The sequence below is a fragment of the Uloborus diversus genome, chromosome 10, assembly GCF_026930045.1.
Source record: "Uloborus diversus isolate 005 chromosome 10, Udiv.v.3.1, whole genome shotgun sequence".
NCBI lineage: Eukaryota > Metazoa > Arthropoda > Arachnida > Araneae > Uloboridae > Uloborus > Uloborus diversus.
In genome coordinates, this window is record NC_072740.1 from 86,158,980 (window position 1) to 86,186,870 (window position 27,891).

Consider the following 27,891-nt stretch of genomic DNA (forward strand, 5'->3'; position numbering starts at 1 on the left):
TACGCAATTCAAAAGCGTCATCGACCAATGCTTCCCTCCAAGTTTATATTGCAACTCATTTCAATATGCAATACTATCATATATTTAAAAAGATGTTTTATTCATTTATAAAAAGTCATTTATTTATTTTGTGTTTCTTCGTAGATATAATTTCTGTAATGTCTTAAATTACGACGTGCGACATAACGAGCTACATAACGCCTTATGACGTCATTTATAACACACGAAGTTTTTTCCTAGCAAATTCATAAAGCAAAGTATTCCCACTTAAGCAAAGTATTCCCAGCGTTTAAGACATACCTTTGCTTCGAAATTTCTTGGCCTTGAACTTCATGAAGTAGGGGTAGTCGGGGCACCTTGATCCGCTTTTCTACTTTCCATTTTTAATCTCATCAAAAAGTGAAATGAGCAGTTCGATTTTCTACCATGAGTTTCATTAAATATTTCTCATCAGCCCAGATTTTTGTGAAAATGTTCAATTCATTATTATTATTTTTTTTAAATAAACTTTTAACAGAATTCTGTGAAGTAGACCAAAGTGCACCGGGCCTGGTGTACGTTGGTGTACATTACAAAAACAAACTAGTTACAAAAAAGAACAAATTTAAAGGTACATTTAACCAATATTTTTGTAACGAACTTAACGTTGTTTCGTATTTAGAATGAAAAAACAAATGTTAAAGATCAATATAAGATATTAAACTAAATCAAATACAAAATTACCAACTTCTTCTTTCGCGCTATCTATGCCAGGACCATCCATATTTTCTCAAGAATCAGCACAACTTGGGGCTTCATCAACTTCACTCTTGCTAGTACTTGAATATAGCTTTTCTAATTTGTCTAAAAGTTTTCACTTTCGTGAGTTTTCTAAAAGTGGACCAACGAACATCGTGTTCTTGGTCGGAAAAAACACCGTCTTATTTTGTTTCGTTATGACAATAAATAAATAAATCAATCAAGGAACTACAAGTAACTGTGAACTAAAAGAATTTACTTCAGGAGTGAAATTCAATTTATTTCTCCATTCTTAATGGAGACCATTTTCTAAAAAATAAAGTTGCAGTCCTATGAAAGTTTCTTAACACTGCAAAAATAAAACTTTCTAAAATAAAATTTGTTCAATATAACTGTACCTCGTGATTTCATTATAGGATTTGTAGGTGTTATTTGTTGGTTATAAATCAACGTAAAAAATGTTGATAGTATTAAAATTATCGAGACTGGTCCAACGTGTCTCTTGATCCAAATAACCACGACTCCCCCAATTTTGTTAATGCATAAAATTAAATGAATAGTTTCATGTTAGTTTCGAAACTCAAAAAATTTTCGTTCACTCAGAAAACTTTTTTTTTTAAATTCACCTCGTTGCTGAAAAGGGCTCCGTAAAGTTACGATTATTTCATTTTCAGTTAGTTTCCTTACTGAAGAAAAAATTGCGGTTTCCTTAAATTTTAAAATTAATTATACAACCTTTACTTATGTAACATTATTATTATAAATAAAAGTATGGATTCCTTTCACATCCTTCAATTTCGCGTTCAGATGCTATTGGAAGGGGGGGGGATAGCATTAAAGAAACAAAAGAAAAACTGACATTGAAAGAATAAAATAAATATTTACTCTGAAAAATTAAATGCGCAGTGCTTTGTTTTAAATTTTTGCTAAAGTTATTTTGATCTTCAAAAGTTAAAGAAATAAAAGTAATAATGATTTTAAAAAAAATCTTCGCGTCTTGAGCTTTAAATCACCCTAAGCGGCGACTGTTTAAGCTAATATAAAAATATTTTAATAAACAGCAACAAACGTACGCCTATAAATAATGAACCGCTGTCTTTGAAATGTCGGCACAGTTACATCTATCAAAAGGGAGATTGAAAAAAAAAGTCTAAATAATGAACCGCAAAAGCAGAAGAAAAAAAAAATGAAGAAAGCAAACGTTTTTGTAAAATAAAACCCCGCCAGCCACTTCCCTATGCCATCCGTATACCGTATTTCATCGGTGTGCTTCGTTCGGTCACCTGGGCCTGTCGAGGTCTATTCATCAGACCCAGAGAACGACCTAAGAACTGGTTTGACATCAATTACTGCCAGGCCGTGCTCGTATTGTCAGCTCAACTGACAATTCCGGGGAAACTTTCAAACCTATCATTTGCTTGCCGTAATTGACAGCGTATCCGAAACTTAAAAAATATGCGGGGTTTAATTTGTGATTTTTTTTTTTTTTGTAAAAACAAAAATTTTCACTCTACTTTAAGATTTGAACTTCGTGATATCTCCCCCCCCTCCTCTCCCTTCTTTTCTTGTGCTAATTTATTTTAACTAAAAAATGCTGATATGATGCGATCACATTTTAGCATGAACAGGTAGATCATTGCATCGTGCAGTCGAAACAAAGTTTTTGCGCACCGGCCGAAGAAACCATCTCGGTAAAATAAGAGTCTCTACACAGCTAAACAAGAAACAACGGACTGAAATCGATACGTCTTTTCTATAGTCTGGTTCTGGTTTTGAAAAAAAAAAGGAAAAAAAAAAGGCGCTTGATATTGGACGAACTTATTTACGCTTGAGTTGAAAGACTAGAAATTCTTCGATTGTCATCTCGCCAATAATCTCTATAGGAAGCGCAAATTAGCTCTCCTTGCCCCTATTTTCACAAATGGAATCGTTTAAGCCTCTGCCCATCGAAAATCAAGTACTCAGACTCAGATCCGAAATATGTCAGACCGACGGTAAACAGTGTGAACACTAAAGCTACTTTTAGGTTGTCAACATGAAAGCGTTTCGGACCACAATCGCGTTACTATTGGACAAACTGAATGGTCTATCTTTTAGTCAAGCGGTTTTTCAACGAATGTTTCTTACAAGTTTAGTTGAACAGAGGTAATTTGATTTCATTAGGAAGATGATATCTTGGTGGATTTCCTGACCACATTCTTTTTTCCCCTCCTGACTGTTAGTTCACACCTTGCGCACAATAGAAGGCACAGTCTAAGTTTGTTTTTGCTTCTTTATTTTTAAGCATCTGTAAGGTGAACCGATTTTCGTTGCGCAGGTTTATCCGTTCTCAAGCTTTTAAATTAGCAAAAAAAAAAAAAAAAAAACGCCGGCACGGTAAAACTTTTAATGTATTCAGATAGCAAGAGGTAAAATTAAAAGCATTTGGACTAGTTTAATTCTTATTTAATTCGAAGTTATGCAAACCAAACCGTATGCAAAATTATGCTTGAATGTCGATAAGTGAGAAGGAAAAGACCTAACCCTGTCGTAGCACTTAAGTTAGATGTCTAAAGCTGAAATCGCCGAAGACGTCTAAATTATAGCACTTCGATGCTTTTGATATGCATGTTCAGAGAGCACAGATACGCAACAAGTTTATTCGCGCATATAAGTAAAGTTGTCAACTCTCGATAATTAGAAGTCCCAAAAGGACCGGCTAAAACCTTGGCTTAATCGGTAGTTCTCGTTATCGGAAGTTCCTTTCCCAGCCTTCCCAAGAATAATTTTTATTTTGTTTCCCAGTTATACTGCATAATAGACAGATTATCACATTTTGGTACAGTTTAAATTATTTTGGGACCAAATGGAAACTTTGAGATCAAGGAATATTCAAGTTATAAGTAGTACAATAGTCGACTGTAGTTGCAGTTTGAGCTCAAAATTAGCATGTTGACGTGGAAGTGATGTAAAAATAGAAACATCTTTGAAAATCAACTAAAGCGTATAACAAAGTGCATCACTTTCGCAATTTCTAATAAAAAGCAGGTTAAACTGAAAAGTAAGTTTCTGAGAAACATATTAATCAGTAAACTAAAATGTTCAAAAACACAGAATAAATATCGTTCAAATTTGACACACATTCACACACACACAAAAAAAAAAAAAAAAAGTCATGAGTCACTGCTAATATAGTGTGCTTCTTAAAAAACGGAATTAGGGGGGAAAATCGCGATCTATAATTGGAAAGGGTGCTGCCGTTTATGGAAAACGTAATCAAAATATATGTATGCAATAATTTAACCTTCAAAGTGTCTTTATTTCTTGAAGTACCAGGCGTTCAAATTTCAAAAAAAAAAAAAAAAAAATCCAATATTTATAAATATGTAATTAGATCAAATCTTAAATTACTCAAAACCTTTTGGGGGTTGATTATCTGGTTGTGCCGTTGCACTTCTATACCTTACTCCATCCATAGACCTTCTAATACTTTTGAATTCTGCATAATTGAATGAATTTGAATTGTGTATTGTGATTTAAAATGGCATTGAAATCTTAAAACTGTTGAAAAAACTAATGTTTGTTACGTTTACTGTTCTTCCTTGTATGTAAAAAAGTTTGAGAATGAGAAATGCTAGCACTTTCTTGTTGTACAGCTGTGTATGCTGTCAAATAAATAAATGAAAATAAATAATTCAAAATAATTTTTGGTAAATCTTCTACTGAAACTAGAGAAACGAAACTATTAGGTTTGTGAGATGCAAATATTAATAGAAATTGAAATATATATTTGAAGCTTTATTGCTAGTTCCTTTTAGAGCAAAAGCTTAGGGTTTTTTTTTTTTCGGGGATTATATTAATATTTTCATATAGTAGAATCTGTAAGACATTCTGCAGTATTGTATAAAACATGATACCAAAAAAGATTTTCTTTACTGTTTTTAGTTTACTTCATCAAAACTTGCATGATTTATAATAAATCACCCCTTTCAAATTTAACGTCAAGCATCAATATTATACCTTACACCCACATATTAAATTTTGATGCTTTTAATTTATTGCAAAAGTTAACGCTTTTACGTTCTTCTTGACATTAGATCCGCAGTTTTATGACGATAATAAACCGAAAACAAGAACCGCTTTGCCTCGAAGCTGATGATGTCTTTGGCTATTTTCAAAGAAAGTCTGTCTAGTTTACTGACATGAAGTAAAAAAAGAATAAATTAGTGTTTTCGTTACTGCTTGGTGGAAATTTACTTTTCCGGTTATTTTCATAACTCAGTAATCAGTCACAGTCATGCTATAAGCATGGGGGCTAGAATGTTTCCCAAACACATCATCCTGATTCGGATTAAGTTGTAAAATGTCAAGACTGAGCATATATCACACGTTCCCTAAAAGCAGGAAATCCTTTCAACGTGGAACTAATTTCAGAGAACGCTTTAATATGCCGAATAGCATATTTAACATCCCACAAGTGAAGGGTGGAAATAATACCAAAAGGTGTGCTCGGTCCATCCCTGGAAAGTCATATGAGACATCGACTATAAAAATTCGGGAGTACGCTCATTTATATTCCGAGCATGATATTACACTATTCTCTTGGCGCCTTACAGTACACTACTTTGGCGACATAAATTTCCGTAAAATGGTGGGGCTCATCTTAAGTAGTTCAGTACCAGACGATACTCGCCAACTCTTGCTGTTGATGGCGAAGGATCGCTTTGCAAGAAGGATTACAACACCGACAGAACTGGCTATGCATACGAGTAGTATATTATACGTCTTACCTGCTGCGTGAAAACACACAAATAAAAGTATTCGTGCTGCATAGCTTATTCCAGGAGAATAAAGTTGTCAGGAGCTTTCGTATATCAATTTATAAATCTTTACTGTAAGTTATCTCGCGATGAGCGCAATAGCTGTATCACCTATTTTTATAGGTTTCTGTTCTCATACAAAAAAAAAAAAAAAAAAATCGAATTTGCATATTGGAGGAAGGTGTTTTTGACCCGGATGTGTTTTAATATCGACTTATGGTTTGACGATAAGTTATGGAATGGGATGGCTAGATTTTATTTGGGAGACATTTTTGATGCCTATGAATTACCGAATCGCTTCAAGGGATATGTTTCTTTTTTAAGTGCTATAAACTATCTTTTTGAATGCTCACTAAGAGGAGAACTTGTCTTTAATGTGAAAACAAGGATATGGAGAGCTTCAATGGATTGTAATCCATGACATAAAATATTTCAGAGGTGTGTTTTTAATTGCTTCTTAGTAATTATTAAAATAGGTCGAAGAATTCAAGTAACCAGGTGAAGCCCGTAAGAAATATTTAATTGTTTTTTAAAAGATTAAAGGGTGTGCAAATTTATGGATTGACGGATAATGAGGAGTGAAGAAACTGGGCTTAACGGACTGTATGAAATGACATAAATTGTATACATGATGTGAAATAAATTTCTTTTACTCAAAGTAAAACGTCTTCTAAAATGTCTACACCCATTTGACATAAAATGCTGCGGAAAAGAATAAGATTTTTTAGAAAAAGTTTTCATAGTGTTTTTCATCGCCAAAAAACCTTAAATGCTTCAGCAGTTTACAGGATCCTATACGAACTTTAATGTAGGGCGCAAGGCAAAATGGGAGTCATTTCCTGCCTCATATGCAAGGATTTTCATTTCCATTAAAAGCATACGTTTTAAAATTGGTTTGTAAATGCTCCAGAAGAGCATTTGTAATGGGAACAAAAGGATCTTTCAATTTAACAAACTCTCCCTTTCCTTTTTTTTTCTAATAATAAAAATATGGAGTAAACACTGAATAGCATAAGAACAGTCATAAAGGGATTTTAGGCTAGACTCCATTCCCCCCTCAAAATCCATTACTTCCAGATATGCTTGTAAATGACTTATTTCTAAAGTTAATACACACACCAATACTTATGTGCAAATTAGATAAGTTCATGAATTTTTTTAAAGTAAAACTTCGGTGTTACTTTCTAGAGATGCTCCTCTATCGTCCATTCAATAATTCATCGCTAAAAAGACGAATGGGTGTATCTCAAAAGAATCGAAAAATGAGTTATGACAACCACAGAAATGTCCAAAGTCGATTTTATAATATGACCAATTGGCGTATCTCTACAATAAATAGTAAAAAAGTTAAAGTCCCTCGCACTGGGTGGCGGTTCTCAAGCGATACAGTAAACTGGAAATCTTTAAATCGGTTTTCTGCAAAATGCTTATAAGTGAGATGCGCCCATTCGTCTTTTTTAGCGACGAATTGTGCGAATTAGAATTTAAAATACAAAGTTTTATTTTACATTGAAATTATCATAGGCGGCTGAAACGGCCCGTCCGTGGGAGGGAGGCAGCTAACCACACATTTTGAAAGTAAAGGCCTTGCCCTCTCATTTTTCGGAGTATAACAGTAACGATCGATTGAAAAATGATTTTTTACTCAGCGGATTGATTAATTTCAGGAAAATAAAAACGAAAAATTCAAAATCAATAGACTTTTCTCAGGCTATTTTATAAGAATTGAAATTTGAAAAGAAAAAAAAAACTTTGTTGAAAGTATTCAGAATGATTTCGAGACCATTATCATCGGCAGTTATTTAGAAACTGGGTTTCCGCTTAAAAACTTGTTACGGAACCGTTTTCCGAATTTAATGGTTTAATAAATGAGCAACCACTCGTAAACAACATAAACTTTCCATTCAAATTTTAAATAATCACTAATGTGCTAAGTAAACTAAAATAAGATTTTACATTCAAGGCCCGAAATCTTTTTACAGTCTTTCAAATTGACGTAAGTTATGTACTAAATTGTTTCATTTTATAATTCAGTATCATAATTTATTAGACTGCTTTGAAAATAGAGATATTGGGGCAGAAGAGATCATACTTAAAACCAAATAACACTGTATTATTATTTAAGACAAACTATAAACATCCTTTTCAAACAAATGGAAATGTAAAAGCCTTTTCAACACCATTATATCTGCCCTTGCGTTTAGTCTTTCTTGACAGGTAATTAATTACCTTTCACCATTTAAAAAACAGGTTCATTTATTTACCTCAGGTTCCACAAATCAGTACAAAAAGTTAAAGTTTTAAAGTGTTTACATTTCATTCACCGGAATACATTCATCATAAATAACCAACAAAAGTTTCTGCTTAGTTCCTTAATTATACCTAAGTTGAATAAAAGACGGCAATGTAAATTATTGACATTAACCAAATCAAGGATGAACTTTGTTACGTGTTTCAATCAAGAAAACGAAAATGCTTTCAAACACAACATATGATATATAAGTCTGGTAAAAGTTCAATTGCATCTTGCACATCATTATCGATTCTGATGTCGTCTTTACCACATTTCTCAATTGCATCTAATCCGAAGAGGGCTTTTTTAAAAGTCCTTTCCTTTTGTGTAGATGTCGTCTCGATTGCATAAGTCATTTTACTTCCAGGGTGATGTTTTTTGTTGAGTATTTTTTTGCATTTTCTTCCAGACTGAACAAGAGATGTGCTACGCCTGTGGTCAACTGATAGCAGATCGATTCCTCCTCCATGTGAATGGTAGATCGTGGCATGCCCATTGCCTGAGGTGCTCCGTGTGCCAAGCTGCACTAGACAAACAGCCCTCATGTTTCATAAAAGATGACAACGTCTACTGCCGGACAGATTATGTAAGGTGGGCCAGGGCCACCCGCTCTCTTTTTCATAGTGATGTCTATGTGTCTCAAAATGTTTCATTTGTTTACAAAATCGGAAGTAGACTTGTGTTCTAAAATTATTACAGTAAAACCTGTGAAGTTGACCACCCTTGTAAGTTGACCACCTGTCTAAGTTGACCTCTTTTTTCAGGCACGGAATTAGCCCTTAATCATATAAATCAACCTCTGTGAGTTGACCACCTGTTTAAATTGACCACTAAAGGTGTGCACCGCGAGTGGTCCACTTACATAGGTCTCACTGTACTAACAAATAAATGCATCCGTGAACCTCTGTTATGCTCAGCAATATTTGCATCCCTTAAAACTTATCCCCTAGCTGCAAAGTAGAAAGTAAGCTAATCTAAAAATTAAATTACAATAGACCTCTAACGATCCGAATCGATTGGAACCGGATCCCATTTCGATAATCAGAAATTAGGATTTTTTATTTTTTCCAAAGCAAAAAGGTTCCATTTTATAAGTAGTTACTATGATTGCGATGAAAATAGGAGAAAAAAAAATATTTTTTAGGAAAACAAGTTTTTAATTAATTAAATGAAAAGACCGGCCATCTAGCTTGGTGACTCATCACCCCAATAGTTTTCGCGCTGCACCTGCACTAGCTTAAATGAGGGACTAACAAATTGCGCATGAAGACACAATCTTTTTTTTTCTAAAATTCTGAAAGTGATTCGGATAATCTAGGATTCGGACTGTCGGATAGTTAGAGTTGTACTGTTCTTTTATTATGTTCCCGTTCCTCAAGCATTCTTTATCTTATGAAATGATTTTTATGTCCATAATGTTTTTATTCTCCAAAGTCATCTGTCAGAAGTTAAAAAAGTTCAAGCAAATAACGAAACCGTATAAACTTGCATTGTAATACGTAGGTGTTCCTCAATTAAATTTCTAGTGTATAGTATTAATTTAATTTCATCGAGGTTTACATTCCTGAAAATCATTTATTTAATTGCAGAATAAGAGTGAACTAATATGCGCACGTTTTGTGATGCATAGGAGTTCTCAAGGTCATTTGCACAGCCAAATGGGGATTTTAGGAATAAACCCCCTCCTCTCACCCCAAGGCTTTTGTTTTTACATTACTGTCAATCCTAATACAGTAGTTTACTCACATATAAGGAGTGTTTTGATCCAAAAATGAAGTCCAGAAGGTAATTTTGGCTGCGCTAGTGCCTAAGGTTATCACATGAAGTCAATTTTATTGAAGTAATGCTTATGCATCACCAAGTTCAATCACTTGATTGAAGCAAAATATTCTTGAAAAATCATTCACCCAGTTTCAAAGAAAAAAGTGAACTGTCTAATATTTTTTGAACTGACCCTTTGAGGCATAGTCGTTTCATTTGAGATCACCTAGCCAGTTATTTATTTTTTCAGCGAACTGAGATAGTGGCTTCAACAGTTGCCTGAAAAAAATAAAAGGGTACTAGTCTCAAACGTAGCCACTTTGCCTCAAAGGATTATTTCTAACACTTTAATTTGTTCGTGTTTCTCTCGGGAATGACATCCTTGTATCTTATGGCATTAGTATTTTTGGTGACTATGCAATGTTTTTGTTTCTCGGTACAACTTACCTAGTTTTAAAATATAAATGAGGGTGATATAAAAGAATTAGTGTTGTGATGTGTGCGTGTCCCTCATAAGTCTTTTTTTTTTTTTCGAAATGGATTTTGTTGCGAAATATTTATGTTCTTCAAAGACACAGAGGAATGTTAAGTCGAGGAGGACTACATAAAATGCTGATGTGATGATGGACAAGACATTTCTTGAATTTTCAAAATAGGATTTTTTTTAGATGAGGGGGGGGGGGTCTATTTATGCGTTTTTATTCGTTAAGTATTAAAATATCATATACAGTGATACTGGCAAATGAACTACCATAACAATTCTTCGATGTAGAGATACAAGATATGTCTCATTTTGTCTTATTCGTGGATCCATTGCAACAAGAAACATTAACATTTAATATGCTTGTCTTTTCTTAAAATTTTATTGCATAAAATCAACGTTGAAATGCCATCATATTCGTTTATGCCAAAATGCATCTATGTGGGTTCTAGACAGAAAGGGGAGATTTTTATTTATAATGTATGTATTTTTAAAAATAGTTTCTCGTGCTTCTGAAAAGTGTCGGAAATACTATGAAAATCCTCCTGTGAGATGCAAATAATGTAAAATAATTCATGTAAAATAATTTTTCAAACAAAATACCTAGAACTAGAATATCAAATAATTTTTTCCGTCAGCTCTTACTCTGGTCCCTAGATCAGAGCCCAATTTCCCAATAGGCAGATTGCGCAGCTAGTTCCCTAGGGCGGCAAAATTTTCAGGGGCAGAAAATTTCGCTTTAAGCACACATTTTTTGTCATTGTTTTTATGCGAAATTTTATTTAGATTGTTTTTATGTGTTTTATAGCTTGATAACCTGCCCAAGAACAGTACTTGTACAAAATTAAATAATATAAACAAAGGCGCATCGAACTGAAATTTTTGGAAGGAGGAAAATTCTAATTTCACCGAATGGTAAAACACGAGCTTACACGCATATCAGACATACGTACATAACATCTAATGAGAAGGAACGTTAGGTATCATTAAAAAACAATTTTAAAACTCAAGGAAAGAAAAAAGAAATATAATACAACATTATCTCCAAATTTTCCGAATCGTCAGCAAAATTCGCCGAATAAGGAACTTATTGGGAGACCGCTGTGATCTCCTATCGGGGCGCCCCTGAATGTGAAACGTCATCATTTCTTCATAAGCTGGACAGTTTAAATTTCGGAAACACTTTTTTTGCGGGTTTTTTTATTATTTTTTATTTTAGTTTTTGCTTCTTTTCGAGGGAAGGGGGCGGCAGATTTCAAATCTGTCTAGGTGCGACATGGAGCTAAATTCGGCCCTGCCCTAAACTTAAAATTCTTGTACAACTGGTAGTAAAATACAGTGGTGCTGCCAAATCTTTCTCCTGAAGATTTGGTTCATAAAAGTCCGTATATGTACATAAATTAACTATTGCGACTGTCAATATGTCTTAAAATCAAGGGTTCTGGGCAGTGTTTTACCATTTGGATGTAATATTAACTAAATGCAGCGAGAAACTGGTTTGATTGGCAGACAAGACCTTCAAGTAGGCGGAAAAGCCGCCGAAATGCTCATGAACGTAAACAACTTTTGCCGTATCCTCATAAGATGCAAACAGCATTGCATTCTCGTGGGCCACGCGTTTGTCCGTTTACTTCAAGATTCGCGCGTTCAGTGGCAGCTAGTGGCTTCCGCTACGGAGTTGTGCATCTAGTTACATACTATATCTAGGAGTTTTATCCCCTCCCTCCGCCAGGTAAAATATGCAGGAAAATAGTAGTACAAATTGAAATTCCCAAACCATACACTGACACACCCTGTCAATATTATGCACAGAGGTTTTGACAAAAAGGAATTTTGAAAAGATAAGAGTTGTGAATGAATATCTCCATCAAGATAAATATGTGGGACATTGTCCATTCATCTCTTAGTAGTAAAAAAGCGTAAAAAGCAAGTGTACTTATTGGTAGACTAAAAACGTCAAAGTGGGAATTCTCCGTCTCATGCAGCGCAATCCATACCAGCGAGTGACGTACTGACGCACTCTAAGTGAAATGCAGCCCTAAATTCCATAGTAAACATATTGATCGACCTGATGGGTACAATTACCATTTTCCTTTTTAAAACCTTCTTCGAGCCTCTTTAATTTGGTCTTGTGGAGACATTTATCTTCTCGCATTCAGTAATTCTGAGTTCAATGCAACGGCCATCCTGATTCTCTTTCGGAGAGAAAATTTCAAAACAGCAGAAAACGAACCCATTAAAACGCGTCGACAAGAAACAATTTGTTATTACAAAGGTTATCCTGATCATCACTATTTCCCGTTAAAGTAGGCTTTTAAGTCAGCAATAGATTCTTCAAGCTGCGGGAGGGGAAAGCCATAAAAGGAATCTGAACGAAAACTGCATCTGTCTTTAGAATTTCCGTTATTTTCTTACAATTTTAACTAATTCCAAACCTAGCTACAACGAACAATTCTTTATTACGACCATCCCAATTATCAATAAGTCTCCCCACAAGGAGCTGCTAGCAGAAAAGATAAGTCCAAAACCGAACGAACTGAGACTGTTAAAACACGGCTACAACAAGCAATTCATGATTACGACCATTATCCTGATCATCATTATCCTCGACCATTATCCTGATCAAACCTGCTCGCTAGAGCAGGTTTTTAAGTCGCCAATAGTCTTTTCAAGCTGGGGGAGGGGAAAGCCGTAAGAAGAATCCGGATGAAATTACTTCTGTCTTTTGAATTTCCGTTGTTTTCTTTCCATTCCTCAAAACCTGGCTATAGTGAACAATTCACTATTACGAGCATCCCAATTATCAATAAGTCTCCTCACAAGAGCTATTAGTCACACTCTTTAGGAGGAAAAAAAGTCCAAAACCGAACAAACTGAACCCATTAAAACACGGCTACAACAAGCAATTCATTATTACGACCATTATCCTGATCATCACTTAATTCTCGCTAGAACAGGCTTTTAAGTCACCAATAGACTCTTCAAACAGGGGGGAAGGGGGAAAGCCATAAAAAAAAAGAAAAAAGAAAATGAGCCAAAGCCTCACCCCTCTTTCTTTAATCTGTTCGTTATTCTCTCACCAGTTCATTACCGCATTCTTGAAGCAGTGGTCGAAAAGACCCGTTGGACAACTTAAACATCAAGTTAAGTCCTTTGCCATCCCCCGAAAAGTCGAGAGGGGGGGGGAATTCAACCGCATGATCATAACTCTCCGTCCGCGGCACAAGCCAGCACACATTCGGCGTTGCTTTTTACCGGTAGAGCGTGAGTTACTGCCGCGGAATGTTGTGCCGTCTTCGGCATTCCTGCAACGGCAGGGGTCCCCACAGGCGCCGGGTACTAGGGGGAAGACTCCGCGCGCTGATAAATTAGCGATCGGTCGCTTGACATGTTGTTCCCGGTGTTGTTCGCAAGTTACCGGCGCAGCAGGGCCCCCTGATTTCGAAATCTTGTTGTTGTCTTATCTCATACTCAGAATAACATGATTCATTTTATACTTAGTTTATGTGTATTTGAAGGTAATATGTGACCAAGCTAACTCTAATCCATTAGGATTACTTGGGACTTTTGTTCGGCCCTGAATTTCCTAGGCTGTAATCTTCCCCCACCCATAAATACTCAAACTTTTCCATAGGGATTTTCTTCTGACTTAATTATTCATGTGAGGTTTTTTCCTCTTTTTCCTCAAGTAAATTATTTCCTTTCTAATAATCTTGCGATAGTTATAGTACACATGCCAACAAGAAATTTTAATTAGTTATTCCCACTAACTTTCAAAGGCTAGACTTTCGAATAACAAGGACTGTTATTTAAGCTCTATGACATTATGTTCCTGAAAAGTTAACTATATCCAGAAGAAGAAAATGGTTTATCAAAAAACGAATATTTCAAAATGAAACTCGCATGCATTTCCGATATTTAACAACGAAATGATAATTAGAGAATCAAATAGAAAAGGTTTCATGAAATTGATTTATTTACTTTATGGTTATGTTTGTTTGCTTAGTAAATAAGCAAAAATTGTTTATTCCCCCCCCCCCTCTTTTTGTATAATACCTATATATACAGAAAATCAAAAGTATTGTACATCTGAGTCGGATAACAAAAAGTACCCAAAAAATAAAAACTTCCACATTTTATGTTTTCATAATCGAACTCGAACTACTTTCGTGTACCAATTTCGAACTAGTTTCATGTTTTGTGAACCATAAATCTTCTCAGAGGTACTTCGATCACGTCATCAAGATTTTCTTTCACTGAAACTTTTATTTTTTATGAAACAGCTTATCGTTTGATTATTATTTAACAAAAAAACTTCACACATTAGCATTGAAAACTTCCGATTCAATCAGATTCAACAACAGATCAAAAAACAATAATTGTTTTATAAATGAATCGATTATTTCAGAAAGGGCATAAGTCCAACTAAGGCAACTTTTCAGGAATCGGTAAAAAGGGATTATTTCATTCAGAAACGAACTAAATTCTACGAATATTTTTATAACTAATCTAGCCGCAAGTAGGATCATTGCCCCACCTTAAATTACGTTTCATTTCGTCACTAAAATTAATTATTATTTATTAATTATTACTTTTTTAATTTGGACTTATGCACATTCTGCAATAAAAATCCTGTTAGACTAGTTTACAGTGATGAAAATGTAAACAAAGTGAAACAAATTTGTTTTGAACTGATTTATGATAATAAAAAATAATAGTACAAAGTGACAAAAGTAATTAGTGAAGTCCTTATTCATAAATTCATTATCTTAAGAAAACACATCTTGTATTTTCCTCTTTCTCTCGTCTTGTTTTAGTAAAATAAAAAAGCCTGGCGTAAAAATACGAAAAAAAAAAAACTAATAAACTGAGATAAAAAGCAAAAGTTTTACACATGTGTATAAAACTAGATTCATATTCATCAAATACATCCTCCATGGAAACCTTTTTTTCTATCCTTCTCTTGTCTAGTTTTATGTACCAAGTTCGATGTACATATTAGTATGACTATGTTCAAAATTGCACTGAATAATCATCTTGATATTTGTTATTTCTTTCAACAATTGTTTTCAATCGTGTGTTCAATTGTTTTGTTTAAAGTTCATTCCTTGATTATTTGAGGAGGTGACGTTCAAAAACAGTTTAATCACAAAAGCAATTTTTCAATACAATATATATTTTAAAACCTGTCTAAGCCAACTAAAATTTCATTAAAATTTGTTTCTTTGGGGAAAACATGTTATAGAAAATTACCTTATAAGTAGAATTTCAAGTTTTTAATATCATCCACTTGGTATATGCTTCGTTATTAAGAGGTAAACCAAATTAAGGAGTTCATGCATACGCGCTATGCTGTTAGTATACAAATCAATACATAAAAAAACTTTTTTTAATTCCATAATATACTGTTAAAAGTTAGTGTAATTTAATATAAACGCTAATTAAACGTGATTTTATAGCTAAACAATCGTTTAAAAATATATTAATTAACCCATTTAAATAATGAGGGATTAGCAAAATACAGCTCTTGACTACATATTTCTTAGTGTTAACATCAGTAGCGCAACGAGAAATATGTTCTAGAGGGTTTTTTTTTTTTTTGTTTATCAAAAATACCTTTTGGAGGAGGTTTCTGATCAAGAAACCTTATGATGGGGATATTTTGATCAAAAATACCTTCTAATATGAGTTTTTTTTATCAAAACAGCCCTTTCATATGCATAAACTACACTATTGTTAGAATTTGCATTTATGTTAAAACCAATGCCTCTGGGGGGGGGGGGGGTGTCCCCCCCAATCCCAATTCGCTGCGCCACTAGTTCACATACAAAACAGTACTTTAAATCATAGCCGGTTCTTCAATTTTTCCGAAACGGGGGGAAAAAACTTTGATATGCCGCCCTTCCTTCAACACTAGATCCAGTTTTAATGGAAAAACACACACACACGCACAGAAATCAGGTGAATTTAAAAAACGTTACGTTTAATGCTCAGAAATTCTTTGTGTGTAATTTATTGCTGTAAAGAAAAAATATGTACCTCAAGTTATGAGATCTAAAAATGCCTGTGTTTGGAGACGTCAGGGGAAAGATCGGGAGTTCTCACCCGATAACGTTTTGAAATTACGAAAAACATAGTTTTACCTACCTCTTGTAGTCTTAAGGAGAAGAAGTTCGGGGAGGGGGGGGGGGGGGTACTGGGTGAAGAGATGTTTTCAAAATTGATGTCACGTTAGAGACTGTTCCATTCTGGTTTTTTTTTTTCCAAAATTAAAGTCAATTTTAGGCTGTCTATATGGCGGGCCTTCAGCGTCTGTGGGCTCCTCCCGGAAATTTTCCGAAATGAAATATTTTAAAACGCAATTTTCAGCAACTTTTGGTGACTTTTAAGGACCTAGGGACTGGTCAGGAGCTTTTTCCAAAAAAAATTTACCATTGACGTCTGGAAAACGTTATTTTAGGATATCTTTAAAAACTTTGAAGAAATGGGAAAGGTTCAGCTGCTCTCTCTGGAAAATTTTCGTCATTGAAGTCTGAAAAATACTACTATAGGTTGCCTATGAGCCTGAGGCTAGCTGATATTGGCTAGCTGATCAGGCCTATTCTGAAGCCTGAGCTATAGAATAGGAATTTTGCGTTCTATTAGTAACAGTGTAGAAATAATAATAAAATTGCTATCATTTGCCACTTAAAATTGAAATGCGTTATTTTTGAAATAGGATATTTTTAATACATCTTTCAAGGACATTGGAAATTGAAGCACAACAAGAATAATTATCGTTTATGAAATTTTTACTTTTGACAAGAAACTTCAGAAATAGAGTAGTAGTGGGGCCTTAAGTTTGTTAGTCAGATTGTTGGTCTTGTTAGAAGTGAGACTAAGGCATTGATAGAGCGGTGATGCTCCCAATTCGGATATTTTCTAACGGGAAGGACTTTTAGCAGCTCAGGGCTCAGGCAATTTTTCAAATTTTCCCGCGCAATGCTATGAAACTATCTGTACAATATAACTATGGAATCACAATAATTTCTGCTGCCATTCAATTATTCCCCCTCCCCCCTCTTTTCAAGCATAGAGAATATGTGATTCCACTCCTATGAGGCCTTAGCAACCATCGAATCAGGCATTTGATTCTAAACTGCAAACATTTTTTTTTCCCACCTTAGAAATGTTCTTCTGATAGACAAAGTCCGATTAAAACAATGGAGAATCAAACGCTTTATAAAATTATTTGTTGGGGTAGAGAGAACTAATTACCTTAAGTAATAAGCAAAAGAAAAAGAGAACATATAAGGGAGAAAATCTTAATTTTCTTTCTTTTTCTTAAATAAGAGACTAGAAACAATTTCAGTCTTTTGTGGGATCTTTAAAATGGAAGGCCCTAGGTCATGGCCTAGTCGCCCTGTAATCAATGCCAGCTAGTAGAAAAAAAAACTAAAATGGAAAATTTCTTCTGTTAAAGGCTCGATTGATCGTGTGTCTTTGCTGTGATGAATTTTCATACGGTGACAATACGTCCTTTCCCTTTTGACATACCTCCCACTCGGCCCTAATTAGTCCCGGTCAATTATTCTTCATTCAAAATATACATTTCTAATGCTTACTAATATTTTATTTTAACACTCTAAGTTTCTTATGTGGGTCAATCCATTAGAAATCAGGCTCATAAGTTTTTTTACGCGCGATTTTAAGTTTGCTTATTAGCCGTTTTTTTTTGGACAAAAAACAAGTTTTACGTAAATACATCTAACACGGTTAATTTTACAGCCATCAAGACAAAATAAAACCCTACATCATCAGAATGATGCTCTCGATATGATTTGCTTGCAAAATATTTTTTAAATGTTGAAAAAGGTGAAGAAAAAATTCACAACTACGAACTGAAAATTAGCATGAAATAAGAGTTTTAGTGCTGCAAAATTAGTAAAAAGAAGAGAGTTTCAGCTTTATTTTTTTCTTGTGTAGCTATAATATAGGACTACTTGTTGTAGAAATTTTAAGCTTGAGAAGTTTGTCCTTTGCTTTGCAAAATTTTTCAAAAATGGCAAAAATTGTATTTTGGCAAAGTTTAAAGTATAATATCTCAAAAAGGGATTGAGTGAAAATTTATGAAATCAATACAGATAGTACCTTTTCGGGACATGAAACTATGATAGCAATTTGATGACTGAGACTCAACTGGTACTAGAGTTATACTGCATTAAAGTTGGCCAAATATTGCATTTTCGCAAAGTTTAAAGTGAAATATTTCAAAAGGGACTGAGTGAAAAATAATGAAATTAATACAGGTAGCACTTTTTTATAATATGAACCTGTGATAGCAATTTGATGACTGAGACTCAACTAGTATCAGAGTTACAGTGCATTACGTAATGTATTTACGTAAAACTTGTACTAAGCAAACTTAAAATGGCGCGTGAAAAAAAAAGTATGAGCCTAAAAATTATTCTTTCAACACTTTCGAACTCACTTAGTAGTGAGAAATAACTAGTAAAAAAATTAGGAAAATCAAAAATGTCGAGCAATATATTTTATTCTTTTTGGGTGATTTCAAATTGATTGATCCATATTATCCTTATATATTATTTCTGTAGCCTGTTTTTGGTTTCTACGCCAGATTTTCCTCAATTCTTGATCGATTTCTTTGATTTACGCCTTATTTTAAAGCTTATGGTGCTGGCTACTGACGAAAAATAGACCCATGGTCTAAAAATTGTTTTTTTTCAGCCGAAAAACCTGTTTTAAAGAACCAGAAAGAGGTTTCGGTTAAACTTATAACTTTAATTTGCGCTATGACCGACAGAGCTGAATAGCTTGATCGGCTGAGCGTTCTCTTCGTAACCAGGGGAATGCGTGTTCGGGCCCACGTCCGGACAATCTGCAACAAAAAGTTAGAGAAATATCGCGCATTACATGAACACTTAATTAAGTGAATAAAAACTATGCAGGAATAGAATAAATGAGAAGGAAACGCTCCTTGCTGATATGAAAATTTGAAATGACTTCATGCTAAATTACTTCGGAGTTGTACGTTTTTTTTTTTTTTTTTTTTCTTTTTAAGCTTTGGCTCTGGTGAGAAAATTAAAGCATAATGTAAGCGAAAATATAAGTAACAGGTTTAAGATTTCAGACTACAATAGAATTGTTTTTTTTTCAGAAAAAAATAATAAATCGTATATTGAAATATATATTCTTCAAATGAGTTTTTGACTCTTTGTACAAATTAAAAAATTACTACCTCAATTTGAAGGGTAAAAAATATATTTTTTCTTCTTTTTGAAAAAAAAAAAAAAAAAAAAAAAACAAAACAAATAGCTCATCACATTTTTACTGCATTCGAAAAGCTACGCTTAAAAAAGAGCATAGTACAATTTATTTTGTATTTTAATCGTGCTGTTAAATGATGAACACGTGCTGCCATCTAAGTCATAACGGTTCAAGCTGCCTGCGGTAACAAATTGTAAAAATTTTCAAGAATAAAAAAATGTTTCTTCAATATCTTATCTTATATATTATTCCCTTCTCATTTTAAAACTTATCAGGCTGGCTTATGAAGAAAAATAGACTTACGGTCTAAAAATCAAGTTTTCGAAAACGCCCCTTGCTGTTTCAAAACCTTGATGCTGCCTGTAGTTCTTATGCATTTTTTAAAAGCAAAGTTCTAATGCAGTTTTCCATTTTTTACGTCGCTTTCGGCAAAAAAAAAAAAAAAAAATAGCCTGTGTGTGTGTGTTCATATTTTAATAAAGCTTAAAAGCATTCGACTTAGTTGTTCGGTTAAATTGATAAGTTTTTTTCGGTAGAGCGTTCGGCTATAAACTATCTGAACTTCGGGCAAGTTTGGGATGTCCGATATAATATCAAATTTATATTAGTATTACGCATTACATGTACTCATAACATACAAACGTAATAAAATAAAAGCAGTGGAAATGCTACTTGGTGTTTCGACTCCTTTATGCAGGCTACAGTTATCAATCGGATAAGTTGACTGTTAATCAAAGAGTGTTCTTCCTTTTTTTTAAGCTTTGACTACATCTAGACCACTCAGTATAATGTAAGCATAAAAAAGCATTAGATTTACCTAAAGGAAATCTTTTTTGTGCAGAAAAACACTTTCACTGTATGCTGAAATGTAGATGTTTCTAATTGCAGTGTTCGACCTTTTGTACAAATGAAAAAATACTACGCCAAATTAAAACTACGAGTTTCACCCAGTAAACCTTTAATTTTTATTCGCGCGAATACGATATAAAGCATTAAAATTATTATCAACTTCATTAGCAAGAAATCATTTTCTACTCCTCTGCTTTCTGCTGAAAAAAAAAAAAAAATACATTTTGTCTACGTTCGAAAAATTACACTTAAAAAACGGACTCAGTTCAACTGGTTTTGGTTTTGAATTTTAAGTGTTCGATTAAAAGAGAAACATGTGCGGGAATTTAAGCCGTAACTCATAAAGCAACCTTCTATGTGAAATAGTTCTATATTCAAAGATAAAAACACTTATTTTCAATCTAATTAATTACTTCTTTAGAATGTTCGTTTCAATCGCTACGTGAGATCTTCGTCATTCTTTAATCAAATTCCATGCTTTTCGAATAATTTTAAATCGTATCATGCTGGTTAATGACAAAACATAGAAACATGATCTTATTATTATTATTATTATTATTATTATTATTTGGCAAAAAGCTTTTTTTGCTGTTTTTTACTACGCATTCCTTCAATGAATAGCTTTCGAAAAGGAAGGCGCAATTGCTAGGTTTGTTGGGGTGTCGAGCTGCTAATCAGAATGGCGTCAGTTCGAATCCGTGCCAATAAATATCTCTTTAATGTTTCTTTTTTTCCCGCAGGACTGTATTTGCCACAACCTGTTTTTTCATATGCACAATTATTGCTTTTTCACGAGTCACTACTCAGCCGCACTTTTAATGATATTTATGTTTTAATTGAAAATATGTACGACCAAAAGGTGAGCGATGATCAAATCATCACAACGTTGTATTTAACGAGGTTTTGTTACTGATGTCTTTAAATTACATGCCTTCTCTTCTGCGCTTACTTTTTTTTTCTGTTCTTCTTCATAATGTTCTTCCTTTGAAATTCTTAAAATACCTTATGAAACGATTCGAAGCACAGTGCGGAGTTCCGCACGGGTCGACTAGTATTTCTATATATTCATTCATTATATTTCTATAAATTCATTCATTATTATTTCTATATATTCATTCATTATATTTACTTCTGAATTTTATTTAAATAAAGTCTGCGTGTTAAATTATTTTTCAAATCTAGGGTCCCATTCATGCTCAAAGCCCGGGATAACACAGGTACCCTTTACCCCCTCCCCCCTCCGTCTCTGTTCATGTCCCTGAATTGACCCATTAAGTAATTTACTGAATATACCATGCCTTGCCAGCAATTTTCGAGTTGAACCGAACCATTGCTTCGGTCACTCGGCTGGTCTGTACTAATTCTACATTAGCTACCAATTTGTTTGGCCCTCTTGGCTTCCATATGAAGTTTTCCATCTCCAGCTCAGTCACTTTAATATGCCGGGCTGATGAGTGCTAATAAGCACGAAACTGCAGTCCTCGGCTGGAAATGACTGAGTTGGCGGTGTATTTCATGCATTAAGAAAAGTTTTTTTTTTCTTCTGAAAACCGAATCTTTTTGAACAAAACTTTTTTTATTTATTAGACTGTACGGAAAGGGCTTTTATTTTTTGACTGTACGAAATTTTTGTGTGTGTGTGGTTTTTAACAAGTTAAATTAATTTAGTTTAACTTTTTGATTTTTTGTGATTAAACTCTTTCTGAACCTCACATCTTCATTTATCCTACCGATTTCCCGTTAACAAAAGTAGTAACCCGTAGCAAAAGTTTAATTTAGCAGAAGAGAAATTCAAAAAGGCTTTTTTAAAACTTTTATTTGTCTACAGCTTGATTAATAATGTATTACTGTGGCATCCGTTTATTACGACGTCGAGGGGACCAAATAAAAGTTTCGTTATAGCCGTTATTTCGTAATAAAAAGTTAAATAACACACATTTAAACATGAAGGGGGAATGAAGCTGCTACGTTATAACCATGAATTCATTATTTCCGGCTTCGCAATAAACAGGCGTGATTTTCAAACTATTTCTAATACTTTTATTTCTCTAACTATTTACTTTTAAGAAATATTTTTGCAAGTTTTATGGCTCATTACATTAGTTTGTTTTCTTGTACCTATTTTTTATGTTTTTGTACATGGTGCACAACTCTGTTCAGGGCTTAATTTCTAACAAACGAAGTGTGGGAGTCCTATATTCGTCAAGACTTACTTTAACGCTTAAATATCCGCCAATTATGTAAAATTTCACGTGAAAGTAAAAAAAAATATTGGCCGAACTCCTGTGAGCTCCCATGTAAATTAACCCCTACCTCTGTCATATGTACATATACTATATCCGTACGTATAAGCACACACACGCGCGTGCAAATATATAAGTTAACAAATCCTTTATAAAAATTAGCTCGAAGGAAAAATTTTCTGTACTCTCCTCTGCTACAAATTAACATGATAAATCATTATTAAACTTCAATACACTTAAATTCCTCTCTCCATTACTTCCTCCCAACTATAAATTAATTCCATTACTGGAGCAACGCATAGTAGAAAAATATCCTTAATGCGTATTTTCTTAAAGAGGAATTTGTATTCTCACCATGAAGATTGAAGACAATATCATCAATTAATTCTCTCATTATTTCAAATCCACTCTTTTAATAACATCAACTAAAATCGAACTTATCAATAGCGAACAATCACCAGGTATGACAGGTGTTTAACATATCCTTCCTTGAAGAGAAACGGGTACGTTCCTGAACGAAATTACAATATACTGAACGAAATACAATATATGGTGGGTTGTTTTGAAAGGAGCCATTGTTCCCCACAACTCCTTCACACAAATCCTGTCCGGTCCAAAATGCTCTCCATCCTCCAACCAACAAGTCTCCCTTCCCTCCTCTTTTTCACCATAACCATCGTCCGCATCAGAGGGATGCTTCATGTATTTCCGGAACATCGGGGACACACGTGTTCTGGGTGGAGGTAATCGTCCTTTGATTGGGGTAATTAAGCACTAAGTGGTCCCTCGCTCCCGAGTCCCCTTGGGACGGACCCTAGGGGGCATCCGTTTTTCTGGCTATTGTCACTCCCTTCAATCTTACACTCTCTGTTTCCGAACTGTCAGCACTTTGTGCCACCCCCTGCTTCTCGATCGATAGCAAGTGTCGGGTTGATCCGCTGGGATTCGAATGGAATTGGGAATAAAATGACCAGCTCCATTTTGTTCAGTCGGGACGTCAGAGGGATGTCGGGATAAATTTTTCCTTTGCTCCGAAATAAGGTCTGGAGCAAGACGACTGCTTCCGCAAAAGAAAATAATCACACGAGTACCCTAATTAAGGCATGGACTAACTAGGTTTAGTCTGTGGTGTCCCTAAAGTTTAGGGCCCCCATTTCATTTTGAAGTTACATTATATGCAATAGAATTTGCATTTATTAGGAATTAAATTTAAAAAATTGCTAAAAACGAAATATTTGTTTTAAATGTTTTTTGTTTATTTTTCTTTTAATTCTCAAGTATTTGTGGTTTAAATTAAACACCGAGTATATTTAATAGCAAAATTCTTGTAATATTACATTACAATTATATTGCAGTTGTACAAAAAGAGTTCGCATTGTATTTAAATAAGAAAAAAAAAATAGAACCCTTTTTGTTGCCTTCATACCTCTGAGAGTGGAGAAAGTCAGTATGAACTCTAGGCCTGAGACCCCACTGTGGCTTGATAGGACCCTGATTACACATATATTGTACGTATGTATACACGATAGCCCCGATTCAAGACCACTGATACCTCCCGAAAACTTTCCTTATTCGACAAACTTTGTCTGTGAGGGCATTTAACAAGTAACTTCTCTCTAAAGAAAAATAAATGAGTTAGTGCTGAAAAAAAATGCGGTTTGTAAAAGATAATAAGATGTTAAAATGCTATTTTATGCGGAACTTCAGACACGTATTTCGGGGCTCCAATTGCCAAAACATTGCGCATTTTCCTGTTGTATTATAATATTTTAATGTTGTTCTTGTCCACTCAAAACGAAAGTATTTTTGGCACTAAAACAACAAATTTATGCGAATGGAAAATAAACTTTTTAGACACACAAGTATTTTAAATGTGACTAATTCTTCAGGTGTTTCGTAGAAAATTGATATCTATTGCTACATTAAGGCTTTGCAGCCGCACATAAAACGCTGAGTTATTCTTAAAAAGAAAAAAGAAATACAGCATTTCATTCCGAACATGTTCAGTGGCGAGCTCAGAACTTTTTGCTCGTCTTAGACGAAAGTTGCATTTAGTGCACATATTATGGGGAACATTTTTAACGTAATTAAGTTCTATATATACGTATATAGCAAACAAAACTTTACTAACAAAAGTTTTGTTTTAGCCGTGATTTCGTATTAACCGGGGTCATATTAAAAGAATTCACCTGCATTTTCAAAATTTAATATTCACATTGCAATATTTTGTGGTACATGAAAAACATTTTTGTACTGATTAAATGATCGAGTTCTTGTTATTAACATTTCAAATATTAATTGAGACCGGCTGATGTTAGTTAGTAGTGATGTTTTAAAGTGATATATTAAACTTTTTTTTTCTAAGTTTAGTTCAATTTACGAAGTGCATGCGGGACAAAGTGAATGGGGTAGAATGAAGTGATTTATTTCATTTATTTGTTCATTCATTTATTAAATCACTTAAGCATTAATTAATTTACAAGTTAATTCAGTTATTTATTCACGTTTCATTTATTTTTCTTATAAATTACTCAATTTCTTCATTCATTTATTTATTAACTTATTAACTCATTTATTCATTTGAAGAGAAATATTTTTAATAATCAAGTAGAAAGTATTTCATTAAAAAAATAATTTTCTTTATCATTTTGCCCCTATGTAGGGCCAAGGGATACTTTTTTATTTTGATTTGAAGGCACAAATATACTGCCGAAAACGAAAAATAGCGCTTCAATGCAAGTTCTTTTCATCATTCTCTCTTTATATAAAGTAATTTTAAAAATAAAATTACAATTTGCTCTTTCTGAAAAAATTAAGTTATATTAACTATATTTCACTTTCCCCCAGATATCCCTACGTAACTTATTTTTAGGAAAACGTTTTAGTAGAAATTTAAACAAAAGTTCTTTTGCTCGAATAAAATCATTTAAAAAAAACCCATTAGTGTACTCTCTAGAAAGTAAAGTGTATTCACAACATGAATTAAAATATTAAGATCGATTTAAATATTTTTTCCAATACTTACTACAGAAAGTTCATCTCAAGTTATTCGGATATTACTTATGTATTTAACATATATTTTCGCTTAAAATTGATGTTGAAATTAATTTCTCAATTAAAAAAAAAGAAAAAAAAAGTCCTTACCCGGCTATCCCCCCCCCTCCAAAAAAGAAAAAAAACTTTTCATTCCAAAACATAGGAAATACATTTTACAATTCACATCGTTTCTCTCACAAAAATGCTGACAGTCGGATATAATAAATATGCGACAAAACATTTTTTCAGCTTTACACAACTTTTTGCGCAGTCTCCAGCTGAGTTAGGGTCACAAGTTTTTTCGAAAGTAATATGTTTTGAGCAGTGTTAGACAACTACAAGGATATATATTCTGATGGTGTGTGTCTAATGTCGTGCAATCTTATCCGTATTTTAAGATTATAATCCTAATGTAAGTTTTTCCTTTTGTATGTTTTTTTTCTGTTTAATGAAATGAATGGTGTTAGAGTGCATAATTCAGTTTTTAGAGGAAAACTCAAATTAATGTTTTTAAACTATTTTTGGAGAATATGAAGATTTGCAGCGCCAACACTAGACACGTTGACATGGCTCGTTATTGCTCCAATCTTGCGATCCTGATAGTATGTTGTAGGTATGTGAGCTTGCCCAGTTATAAAATTATTTTTTTAAATGGTAAATTAATCTACTTTTGAAGATTTTAAGCGGCATCTGTGAATTGTCCACAACACTTGCCTAGTTGTAATATGATGTGGTCCTAACCTAATGGAATCCCATATTTTACCAAATTTGTTCTTACCTAGTTATAGTACTCACCCTTCGATTTATATTTTATGATTTATTGTATATATATATATATATATATATATATATATATATATATATATATATATATATATATATATATGATATACGTACATGGGATAATAAATGTATATAAGATAAAATATTTAGTGGGAAATTGGAATGTGAAAATTTAAAATTGAATAAAAATGGAAAGCAACCAAGAAAACCTAATTTTAACTGCTTTACATGTAATTTTATTTCCCTTTTTTTTCCTTTCTTTTTTCTCTTTCTTTCTAATCAAAATCCGTACAAGAGCTATGGGCATTTTTTCACTTTTACGTTTGACATGTACTTGCTCTTTGCTGCGTAGACACATGACAAATACACTGGTCTACCTGAGTTTATTTTTATCTTTTTATATGATTACATGATGTATGTTACAAATGTATGTATGGTATTTGGTCAAGACAGTTTTTTTTTAATGTAAATAAATGAAAAAGCTCACACATCGTCACAAGCTATCTTGAAAATTTTCAATGTTTCAAAGATTTTTTTTTTTCAAAGCATAGTAGAACTTCGATTTTTCTCTTTCAATTTAGAAATAAAACGCCGATTTTGAACACGTGCTATAAGTAACATATCAATCCAGCATCATGTCTATTATTTAACAGATTTTAAACTAACAGTAACAATTTTAACCTTTTTAAAATAACTTAAATATTGCGTTGTGATCCAATCAACCAGGTTTTAAACAGCCTAAAATCTTGGCACCTACAATGTTTAGCTTATTACTCACCTTATTCAAGATTCCATACGTTTACCAATTAAATTTTTAGGAAAACGAAATTGATCACTGCTGCCTTCTCCCGAAACGAACACGAAATGGTTTATTTCAGTCATTAGTTCTTGCCGATTAAACCAATTGCTCTAATTGCACAAGCTTATTTTTAAGACGAATACTAGCGTAAAAATTCTTTCGTTTTGTAATACGGGATCCCCTCCCCAAATTTCCACTGATTAAGAGCGTCACCTTATTTTATTTTTATTGATTTACGAGAAAATCTCCCGTCAAGGTATGACGGGAGAAAATTACTGTTACATTTGAACGAAGCAATTGCCTGTGTGATGATATTTTGATAGTTGAAACTTTAACCCTAACTCCAGTGGATTAACCCTAAGCTCTAATAGATAGCGTTCATTGTTGACCACTTACTCGTTTCTTCATTGTCGTAAAATTACAGTCTTACAGTAAAACAATTAAGTTAACGGATCCAGTTCAGCCTTGCCAAAATAAAACATTTCTCTGCATATCAAACATTACCAAAGCACATTATCAGATTTTCATGCCGTGGCGCGAATGTCAGTGTTAGTGACGTCAGGAGCGTTACTCGATCAGTGAATTCGTTTTTATGTATATAAGGATTTATCATTTTATTTAGGTTCCATGCTAATGCACGTTTTAGATTTTTCAAACACATCAAACTGATTAATGGTGCAAAATTTCAGTTTAACGAAAAGCGATAAAAGAAAACAAAAATAAATCCTCAAACCTAGCTCTGCAAATTCATAACTGATTTCCTTTGAATTTTGGTTGCATTTATTGTTTTAAAAACAAATACTGGAAATAACAGGAAACGACCAAATATTTCGTTCACCCGA

At 33.5% G+C, this 27,891-nt stretch overlaps 1 protein-coding gene across 1 annotated transcript in view; it reads left to right on the forward strand.

Moving 5' to 3' along the window:
- LOC129231517 (LIM/homeobox protein Awh-like) overlaps positions 1 to 27,891 on the forward strand; it is a 136,697-nt gene that overhangs the window by 34,592 nt on the left and 74,214 nt on the right. The window contains exon 3 of the mRNA XM_054865854.1: positions 8,240 to 8,421. Coding sequence (XP_054721829.1) covers positions 8,240 to 8,421 — 182 coding nt within the window. The remainder of the gene's footprint in view (positions 1 to 8,239; positions 8,422 to 27,891) is intronic.